We start from the raw sequence: 11,419 nt of genomic DNA, 5'->3' as shown, positions 1-11,419 counted from the left end.
CAGACAGCAGCTCATGTCCACAAGTCAAGATTTTTCTCATAAACATATCCACAGTTTTGCCTAATCCAATTTATTAGCGAAGCGAATCAATTTAGTAAAGGTATAGGGCACTACAGACATCTCAGACACTACAGTTTAGTAAAGATGAAACGTTCTAGAGAAGTCATCTTTTCATCCACCTTCTCTGTGATGATTTTAAATATACAAAAGAGTTCACAATGATCTCTACCCTTTATCACTTAAAAATCAATCTATTTAAATGTTCAATGCAGGCAGGTTTTTTCTCTATTACCTTACTGCTTAGAAGAACTTAACTGCAAAAGTACAGGCAATATAAATCAGTATTTAAATTATATATTACATGTTTATTATGGGTGCAAATTTTTAAAATTTACATTTTATGAAAATTCAGAGTATTTACAATTTTTGAAAGATAAACTTGTATGTTCTAATTTACAGTCTAACGTAGTAACAATTCATAAAAATTCAGATCCTTTAGAGTTGTGTTTACAAATTAATTTTCTTAGGAGGCAGCTACAAGGGACATTGCTGTGTACACAAGCAAGAACCAGCTTGCTAAGTAAGTTTTTTTTATTTTAAATCAGATAGCTACACATACTTTTTACATTGTTTTTGAGTTTCTTTACAAAATGTCTATATAAACGTGTATGGCTTCAAAATTGTAACCTGCACCTAAAGCAAATGTATGAAAAACATCTGAATGAAGGCTAGTTTAAAAGTGCTGAAATATTAACTACTTCATTTATTGTAGAAATTAATGTAATACTTGATTAAAAATAGCAATAATAGATTTGGGTTTTCATTAATAAAATATTGTTGTGTTAATCAGTTTGATTGTAAAGCAGGTTACAATTAAAATTCCAATAAAAACACCATTTCATGAGTTGTAAATTTATCATTAATAAGATTAGCAAAATATAGGAGCCAAATATACTCTTCCAATCAAATCTACAGTACACTATGTTCTTAGTACTAACAATGAAACTCTCACTGGCAGAAGTGTCTAGTGTACACGACAATTTATGCAGCTTCTACAAAGGCATAATTTCTTGTAAAGCTTCAGCACTCCAATTCATTACTGGTTTTGCATGAATTAACTCAAGCATGTTTTATTGTTTTAATAGAGAATTTGAAATAGATACTGGTATGCTAAATGTTCATCTGAAATTGCCACATGCAGGTTATTGAATTATGTTGCCCCAATGCTTATGATTTCAACATTACAAAAAAAGCTTGGTAATACAAATACATAGAAAATTTTCTAAATTAGTGACTTGCATAAAAAATTGTTACTCATGTGTCAATTCCCTGTAGCAATTCCTTAGGCTGTAGCAAGCATATTAGATTACAATACAAATATTAAAATTGGTAGCTATAAAAAAATGAACACATGACAGGATTTGTCATCCTGCAGCCACAAAATATCCTTTACAATGCCTCCTGAAGTACTATGTGTACATTCACATCACACATCCCCAAATCCACTCAAAGCTGAAGACTTATAGCCAAAGCAAAGAGTAATGCTGTTTGCTTTTAGAAGTTTGTTTTTCCTGTCGTCACTGATTTTTCAGATTCTCTTCTTTGGTGACATTAAAATTAGTTAATGAAAAAGTTTGAGTACTGCATGATGCAGCTCCCTTTACTAAAACCACGTGTAATTGCAATTATTCCTCGAGGAAATAATTCAGTGTTTTAAATTTCTTTTAAAACAAACTACAGTTTTTGCAAACCTGCCTTCTGAATAAATTGCAGTAAAAAGGATTTTTATAAAATTCTGTGCATAATACAAACGCCATGCTTTCTTGATGAAGAGCCAAACTTTGAAAAATGAAGTGAGGCACGTGAGTATCAAATTGGATAGGCACAGGCATTTTTAAAAGGCACAAAAGTTATGCAATTAATATAAAAATAAATTAAATCTACTGCATTAACTCAAATAATAACAAGGCCCAACAAATTTTACTAACTGCAGAAGTAAATCTCTGCTGTATTTTGCAATTTGTAACACATTGCACTTAGTTAAACAAAATCCTATATGAAACAACTTACATTTTAATAATATATGATACATGGGCATCATGTTACTTTTATAGATCTCTAACTCAGCTGGTCTTGTGGTGTGAATGAAAAAATAACTACACAAGACACAGCCTCTGCTATCTTTAAACTGTCAATTAAAAGCTGGCAATTAAAGAATCTGAAAAATGAGTATTACTTATGAAAAGCTCAAATATTTCTTACTAGATCTCCTACATTTTAGGTTTAATGTTTACAGTACAACATAAAATTTCATACTTCCATTTCAACTGTGGATTACTATTTTGACTTCCTCTATATAAAGTTACTAATTTTTCAACAAATTTTCCCAAGTATTGCAGTTGATCATTTACAGACAGTGTTGAAGTTAACTTCAGTGCTATTGTAAAGTAATAAAATTTTCAAAATGACTCTTAAAAGTGCATTTACTTTCTGTAGTTTAGCCTCAAAGTAAGTAAATATTTTTAAAAATTAATGCATGTTAAAATAGTGTTTGAAAAATAGAGAGGGCAGAGTTCCTATTGTCACAAGTGTTTCTTGCACTCCTGATCCAATGACTTTCACAGGTACATCAACAGTCTGCCATATATCGTCCTGAAAAACAAAGATAAGTTTTTTGCAGTCAATAGATTAACCAGATTTTGTCAATATTTTCCTTGGAGCAGTCTGAATAACTACGGAAAAACAAACTGACAAACTGACTTGTCACAAGTGTTTCAATAAAGAGTAACTATTTATACATCACTCATTTAACAGTTTCATTTTTTAGAATTTAACACTAGAGAACATGCAACATTAGTTTGAATATATAAGCATGTCAATGTCTTACCAGTGGCAAATCTCTTCTTAAGAAGGGAAAGCCGATAGCCAGTGCCTACGAGTTCCACATCTGCTCCTGAAAGGGTGCTTCCTTCACTGATGAATTGCACTGCAAGTGTTGCTGGTTTACTGGGTCCTCCTGAAAGCTCAAATTTTGCCCTAAGGGATCCAGAACCTATAATAACAACACAACTGAGAAGCTGATTGTTTTGCAAAAACAAAAGGATCTCTCCAAATTTTTAGTAATAAGAAGTGAAACTAATATGGTGACCTTTGAGATCTATTCCCAGCAGCAGTCCTACGTACGCTTTCAAAAGAGGTAAGAGTACAGGTCTGTTTTTTCCAATAGTCTGTTTTAGACAATGACTAGTGAATGATTTAAAGAGAAATAATACAAATTTCTGCAAGATTATCCAAATTGTGGGTATCAGCCTGGTAATCACTTACTACTTATCTGATTGGTCTCTAAAATAATTAATGCTTGCTGGTCTCTAAGTACTTACTACCATCTATCTTGTGGTAGATGGTATCTGATTAATAGATAGGAGGTACTATCTGGCTTTCACTAGCAGAACATTTAAGAGTTGCCATGATCTATCTGGATGAAAGTACATGAACAAAAACACTGGAAGAAATGCAGTTCTATAGTAATGTATCCAGAGGAAAGAAATTACTATGTTTCCACTAAAGACAAGAGCTTATTAAATACATCTCACAAATTTCAGTTGATTTTTTCAGAGACAGTGGTGAAATGGCATCACTTTGATAGTATTATAAAGCAATAATAGTTTAAAATTACTTTAAGTACATTTCTGTTGGCAATGAAAGGCGTTTTCAAAATCCCCACATTGCTACTACTTTTTAGTTTCAAAACAGGTCTTTTCTTGCTCTTGTGAAGTGCGCTGGGAAAATGAGATTTAAAATAAAATTAATGGAATAATTTTACTTTAGAACAGCTTGCTTTCCTATCAATAAGAACTGCTAAATTACAAGGAAAGTTAGTAACTGAAATGGTACTGAGCTAAAAGTAGGAGCTAAAAGAAATTGTTTCACAAAGTGGCTTACTTTTGATAAATTTAGCTTAAGATCAATTTAATTTCTTCAGTAGGTCTGCCTAATTTCAGTAAACTGGAAATTCTTTCTATTCTAACTATGTAAACTCATATATTCAAGTGTTTGAAAGTCTGTTCTGTCTTTTATCTCTCTCCAGCTGACAGATGTGTTGGACCATAAAAAGCCCCCTAAAATTTTATCATGCTGTCCACCAGGAGAAAAGACTTGAAGACGCTTGTCCTGACATTGACAGTGTCTGCGCAACTTCTCCCTTTGCTTCTGTAAGTGCAAGATCAGCACAACATTGCTTCCTCCTGAACTGGGAGTACTATAAATATTTATACTCAAAGAAAAGGAGAGGAAAAGATGGTGGGAAGAGGAATACAGCAGAAGCAGTGGGATATGTGCAAGTCTGCTGTCAATACACAAGATGGAAACTGGATCACTAGCAGACAATTCTGTGCTGTTCTGCAGGTGTAAAATTCCTCTTCATCTGGCTGCATTTGTGTTTCAGTATGATTTTTCCTTTTAAAAGAAGCCTCAAATTTCAGAAAAGGGAGCAAAAAAAAAAAAAAAAAGAGAGCTAATCCAATGTAGTGAAGACAAATGGCACAAATGGCAAAGAACTGTAAAGAACTGTGAGGTTAGTGAAAGACAAAGTACACCAGACTAATCACCTATGTTCAATTAAAATTCTCTCTGATTTTGTATGAATGAGAACCACAACTTTGCAGCCTTTTCAGGAATAGAAGTTGTCTTCTCTTTCCATGCTTGTGGCTTCTATATGAAACCTGTCACATTTACAGGTAAATCTGTGATTTCACAATCCTTTTCACTAAATTCTTAACAGGCTGTTCATTTCTCCACAGAGGCTTTGAGGACAAGATGCTTTGGCTGCTGTACTACTTCAGGAAAATGCTGCACCTGCAGAGACTACAGGGGTTGTGACATCAAATGCAGCTCAGAGAAAGGCACTGGGCAGAGGACAACTATTGGTACCTTTTGCAATATTGTATAAATTACCACTCTGAGCAGATGTGCATAGTTTAAGTCTTTTGCTAGAGTCATTATGGTCAAAGCCAAGACTCAAAATGTTGGTCAAGAATAAAATATCTAAACTCAGAACTTTTGGAATTTTTTTTTAAATGCAGTTCTTCCACTTACTTCCTTCTAATGTATTTAAATTATCTATGTGTGGAAACACACAGGTATTAAACCTATTTTCATTTGAGTAACTGCTCACTTCCAAATTGCATGAATGCAAAAATTTCCTATCCTATCTAAACTCTAAATTTCCTATCCTATCTAAATTTTAGAACTACTAACTATTTTCAGGGTACTTCATTATTTTCCCTTATATAGCTAATAATTAAATTTATATTTTGACATCTCAGTCATAATGGAATCTCTCAGGAGGCAATTAATTGAAAAGAAGGTGAACTAGTAAACAGGTTACAGCATAAGAAAATGTGTGAAAAGGAATTAGAGGGCACAGAGGCTAAAATGATCACCTATTTACTGATACAAATTGTCTGTAGAGGAAAGCAAAACAAAAGAGTTCAACTTGCCTCCATTCTCAGACTTCTCTGAAATGCTAGATATTTTCCAACATGCTTTCATCTGGTCTGCATTCCTGTAAGAGAATGGTAAGTTAGTTACAACTACTGTGTTTAGAACTTTATTTCCCCTGATTTACTCTGGTATATTACAGACATCTCTAAATGGAAGCCTATAAAAATATTTGCATATTTTAAGGTAAGTCTGTGGAAAACTACAGGAGGAAAATAGGAAAAGAGAAGGGTGTGTCTGCATCACTCCAGAGCAGTGAGCTCAGAAGAACACACTCCATTACACATTTTATACAGTAATTTTTTACACATTTAACACCGTCCTGTGTCCCCACCTGTGGCTCCAAAATTCAAACCCCTCTGCAGTCTTAAAGGGTAAGTTACTCTGGAAGCAGTCTGGAAGCTATGCCTTGATGCTTTGTGATGAAGGTAGAATGGAGGGTAATGTGGATTGTTCTCTCCTAAGTGAGAGTCCTGAGAGCATGAATTTTATTCAATTTCCATTCTATTTAAACTGGCATCAGTAACACTCTGTTCAAGCTAACTTCAGACACTGTAAAGGGGCAGAAAAGGGTACCAAGAGCTGACAGCATTTTAACTCCTGGAGGAGTTTCTAGCAGTTGCATTAGAGGAAAGTCAACAACTTAAAGCTGTGAGCAGCATGAAGTGCTGATAGGTTTGAAATTGTTCTTGCCATTGATGTAGCAGGACTGAAATGCTCACATAAGTAGCACATATGGTAGCATTTACTGAAAGGAAGTCAAGCTATAGAGACCTTTTTTCCTAAAACAAGACCAAAACCCCACCACCCAATCCACTAGATTGAACAGGTAGTATATCAGAAAAATTATACCTGCCTGGGATGTAACTGAATTTTTCTTCTTTTGTCAGCTTGCCAGGCTCAAAATTCTGAGTCTTGAAAGCTGCCTATGTGAATTCACTAATGCAACTGTCCCTAAGCCTTCTCAGCTAACACTGAGTGTTCTGGACGGGCGTCCCTGCTTTCACTCCGGCTTCATTACAGGGGGTTTGTGGAAGAAGCCTGGACACAGAGACTACTTTTACCATGGTGTAGTTGTGTTGTTCAGATAGGATACTAAACATGTTCTTGTTCAAAATAAGCTTACAATTTGGTAAGAAGTACAGTTTTCCTTGAAATACCAAGTCAAGGATTCAATCCTGTAAGGAATTTTTTCCACTTAAAACTATACTCTATTACTACATTGTCCAATATACACCTGTAAGTATACACCTGTAAGTGTATTGCCTCCAGAAACATCAGAATCTATCCAATAAATGCATCATGTTTATTTTTCTTTTAAACCTTGCTTTGTAAGCTAAACTGATCTGTAAGAAACAAGGTTAACAAAGCCTAAAAGTTCCTTCAGCTTGGTGTTCTTTGCCCTCTTCACATTAAAAATACCATTTTGGGAATAAACAGTCCAGGATTTATGTTACAGCTGGGCAAGTATGTACATGCTGTACAGGCACAGTGATTGAATTTTGCTCACATTTGCTCCAGGGCTGTACTACTCTGTCTAGTCTCACTACCCTCTGCTTGTTTCTGCAACTTTGTAATATAATTTCCTACCTGTGTCACACTTTGAAGTGCTGCTGTAAATATGGGCTCAGAAGGTGTTGGCAGGTAGTTGCTAGTCTAATAATCTTCATGACACTTAAATTGAGAGATAGTGCTAACTGGCTTATGCAGAGCTTCTCAGTTACTCCAGTTTGTTTTAAAAATATTTCCATTATAAGTAAATTTTTATGTTACAACTATCAGGACATTTTTTAAAAACCTGCCTTTCTGCTACTTTTTCTATATAATCTCCTTATAAGAATACATTGTTACACACACAGAGAAAATGTTTTTTAACCATTTCAAATTACTGTATTAAAATTGTCTATTCTATCACACAAAAGAAAGCAAACATTGGAAAATTCATAAAGGCTTGTATTATTACACAGCTAGGATGGGTACTCACTGACTGTTTCAGTTTATGTGAATTGGTGGCACATGATCTCTGTTTTAGACCACAAAATATCTAGACATCTGATACTACACATTTTGCTATTTCTTCCTGTGAAATTTTTCAGACTATGACACTAAATAATACACTGAAATGTATCTGAAAAAATACTGAAAAGAATTAATATTACCATTTTGCAGGTGGAAGTGACTGCATGTTTATTACTCCTCCATCTACTGGTACCACAACCTGGACATTAGACAGCATACTAGGCACATTCATAGACTCTGGATTGTATTTATAATCCACTCTCACATCAGTAGTGCTAGCATCACATTTCCAGTAAGTTGCAAGATTTAAGGGAGTGGACTGTATGCCATTTGAAGATACCTGTAAAAGAATAAACCATTGGATACAATTAAAATATCCAACTTTTAGGCAGAATTAGGGGATGATGGTAATTAGGATAAGTCTCAGTGCTGGCAAAATATCAAGAGAACAGTTGACCTCTGAGTCCATAATCACAGAATTTTGAAGACTGTTGCCTAAAGGAATTCCTGTTATTTTAATTTTGAATTAAAATACTTGCAGAAAAGGCTTGAACTCCCTCTGGCCTATGAGGCTCCTTCCTGCTCTTTAATAACTTTTTTGTAAGCTTTGTTTTTGTTGTGTTCTGCCTTTTGCAAGATGCATGCTTGCAACAAAATTACTTAGCAGTTGTGTGCTGTGCCAATTCAGCTGCCCAACCAGCCAGCACCAGAGAACACCACCTGTCGTTGTGGGACAGGCAGCCAGCAGAATAGTTCTTACCTCTTCAAAGTATTATTTTCCTGCTGCAGGAGGGCTGAATGCTGCTTCTGCAGCTGAGCTCATTCTAATGTGCTGATGCATCTCAACCACCTTCTCAATCTATTTGAGGAAACTCCTGTGTCCTGGTGCACACTCTTGCCTTTTTTGTCCAAAGCCCAAAACCTTTTTTATCTGTCTGGGCTTCCACATGCCAATGCCCCATTTTTATAAGAATACACAGTACTCATTTCTGCAAACCAAATGCTTTTTTCCTCTCACCTTTCTCAAGAAATCTGTGTGCCTAACATGCTTTTTGCAGGTTCAGTATGCCAGGATTTTAAACCACACTAGGCAGATGTGGAAACTACAGGTATGAACAGCTGGACTGACAGGTAATTTTCAGGTTTTTTTATTGTGCAGACAGTTATCTCAGATGTTCAGACATTTCAAGACAGGCCTAGAAAAGCTCTGTTCTCCCTTTGAGGTGAGTATGTCCTGAATATTCGTGAAGGTTTTTTATTAACAGCCAGAACATCATCTCATTGATGCACCAAATGGCTGAAGTTGACAGAGACCTCCTGGAGGCTGTCTGGTCCAATCCTCCAGCTCACGCAGGCTGCCTAAGCTCCAGACAACTTCTGAACATTTCCAAGAATGGAGACTCCAGTACCCCTCTAGGCAGTGCCCAGCACTCAGCCACTGTCACAAGAAAAACAGCGGTTCTGGCTGTTCAAAAGGAATTTCCTGTGAGTCAGCCTGTGTCCATTGCCTCTGATTCTGACACTGGGCATCAGTGAAAACACCTTGGCTTTGTTATCTCTTGCCCCCTCTCAGGTACTTATACATATTGATGAGATTTCCCTGAATTTTCCCTTTTCCAGGCTGGGAGTCCCAACACACTTAGGCTTTCTTCATGGAACAGATACTCATAATCTTTATGGCCTTTTGCTGAACTCTATCCGGTCTCATTAGCAATGAATTCAGAACTGAACACAGCACCCCAGGTGTGGTGTTACTAGCGTTGAGCGGAAGGATCCCCTCCCTTCACTTACTAGCAATACCTTGCCTAATGCAGCTCAGGAGACCATCCAAGAAACCATCTGCTGCCTTTGCAGCATGAACAGCAAGCAGGTTGTTTGGCTCATGTTCAACATGATAACCCACAGGACCCTCAGGACCTTTTCTGCCAAGATCACTTCCACTTGGATTTCCCAAGTGTGCTTCTTGTTGAACTTTATGAGGTTCCTCTCAGCCCATTTCTGCAACCTATTGAGCCCCCTTAGGAGGACAAAATAATCCTCTGGTTTGTCCTGAGGCCATCCCCATTTGGTATCATCAGCAAACTTGCCAAGGATTCATAAACTCTGTCCCATCATTCAGATCATTAATGAAGCTATTAAACTGCAAAATCATTATGTGCCCTGGGGGTCAGTTCACCTCAGTGTCTGCTCATCCAGCCTGTTCTTCACCAGATTCTCTGTACAGATTCTGTGGTAGATGGTGTGGAAAGGCACCTGAAGTCTGAGCAGACAATATCTACTGCTCCACCCTCATCCACAGGGACAGTCGTGTCACCATAGAAGTCTGTCAGCTTGGTCAAGCCTGACTTACACTCAGTAAATCCATTCTGACTACTGTTCTATTTCTCATTGTGAGAAATCAGAATGTCATACATTCTCAGATTGAATCACAGAATGGTTTGGGTTGGGAGAGACCTTAAAAATCATACAGTTCCAACCCACCCTCAACATGGGCACAGAAAACTTTCACTAGATCAGGTTGCTCATAGCCCTATCCAGTCTGGCCTTGAACACTGCCAGGGATAGACGGTGCATACAAAACTTCTCTGGGCAACTTGTGACAGTGACTCACCACCCTCTGAGTAAATTTTTTCTTAATATCTAATCTAAACCTACTCCCTTTCAGCTGCAAGCCAGAACCATGCATTAAAATCCATCAGTGACACAATCCAAAACGTAGGCAGTTGCAAAATCAAAAACAGTATGAGTACTAATGACAAGAAGTTCACATCAAATCTCTTAAAGAAGAATTTTACTTGGCTGACAAATATCAAAAAAAGCAATGTTTGAAGCTTGCTTGTAGGACTGACCTGAAGCATTAGCAAGCTGAAACAAGCCCTGTATCTTAAGGAATGACATGAAGCATAGCAGGAATATGCTAAGCCTGTGCAGAGTCTACACATTCTAAGTAGAGAGATACCCAGAACTGGTCTAGATGAGGGATGACAGTTCACCTCCATGCTGGCAGACAAAGAATAATTATTTTAATTTCTGAGTGTATATATATATATATATATTCTGAGTAATATCGCTGGAATTCCTTAAAAATTGCAAAACTATAAAAGTGTTTACCTGATACTTTAAAACATCCACGTTATAATAGGATGCAGATGGATTCTGCTCTGATAATTTCTTGAGGTAGACAGTTATAGCTTGCATGTTCATCCAAAAGTCTTTAGTACTGGAGTCACTTTGTGACTGATCACTGCAAAGAAAGGCCATTAATTAGGTATGAAATATTACACCAGTCATTCAAGAATACCAGCTATTTTAACCTTTTTTTGCAAAATATGCAGTATAATTCACTTTGTCAGATACATCTCTGGTAACATTTCAGTTATAAACTGTCATGTCAAACAGTGATTAAACTTAATTTTGTATGAATTATTAATTACATTAAGTATGAACTAACAAAATGAAACTGAATACAAAAGAGTACGTGCATATGGATGGTCTGATTTATTATTTTAGTAATTAAAAAAAATACAGCATTAAAAAACATTTGGCTTAGCGTTCAAATAATTTCTCCAATAAATGAAATAGAAACTGCTCAACCTAAATGGATTTTTGCTAAAAAAATTCCAGCTCTTCTATTTTTTTTAAGAAACAATATCTCCAAGTGCAATTTCAACAATTATCCTACTCAATCAGCAACGTTTTTTTCCTACAAATTCTTCCAAACGTGCTGCTACACATCTGAGAGATAGTTATGTAAAGAATCTGATTAGTGTAATGATTTGGCTTTAAAATATACTAGCAGATGGCAAATGAGATTACATTAATCTCCTACTAATTATTTTCCATTTAAACCTACTATTTCATAATTTAGTTTTACCATTATTACTAATGCGTAAAGAAATTA

The 11,419-nt window shown here is 36.0% G+C and overlaps 1 protein-coding gene across 7 annotated transcripts in view; it reads right to left on the bottom strand.

Moving 5' to 3' along the window:
• Window positions 1-344: 344 nt before the first annotated feature.
• FCHO2 (FCH and mu domain containing endocytic adaptor 2) overlaps window positions 345-11,419 on the bottom strand; it is an 83,636-nt gene continuing 72,561 nt past the window's right edge. For all 7 annotated transcript variants that reach the window (XM_041426875.1, XM_041426877.1, XM_041426878.1 and 4 more), the window contains 5 exons: window positions 10,630-10,762; window positions 7,659-7,858; window positions 5,499-5,563; window positions 2,888-3,052; window positions 345-2,652 (listed from right to left, as the gene is read on the bottom strand). In XM_041426875.1, the coding sequence (XP_041282809.1) occupies window positions 2,630-2,652; window positions 2,888-3,052; window positions 5,499-5,563; window positions 7,659-7,858; window positions 10,630-10,762 (586 nt within the window). In that variant the 3' untranslated portion in view covers window positions 345-2,629. The remainder of the gene's footprint in view (window positions 2,653-2,887; window positions 3,053-5,498; window positions 5,564-7,658; window positions 7,859-10,629; window positions 10,763-11,419) is intronic.

This window comes from Onychostruthus taczanowskii, unplaced genomic scaffold, assembly GCF_017590055.1.
Source record: "Onychostruthus taczanowskii isolate IOZ18803 unplaced genomic scaffold, ASM1759005v1 scaffold96, whole genome shotgun sequence".
Taxonomy (NCBI): Eukaryota; Metazoa; Chordata; class Aves; order Passeriformes; family Passeridae; genus Onychostruthus; species Onychostruthus taczanowskii.
This window is presented reverse-complemented; position numbering and strand designations above follow the sequence as displayed.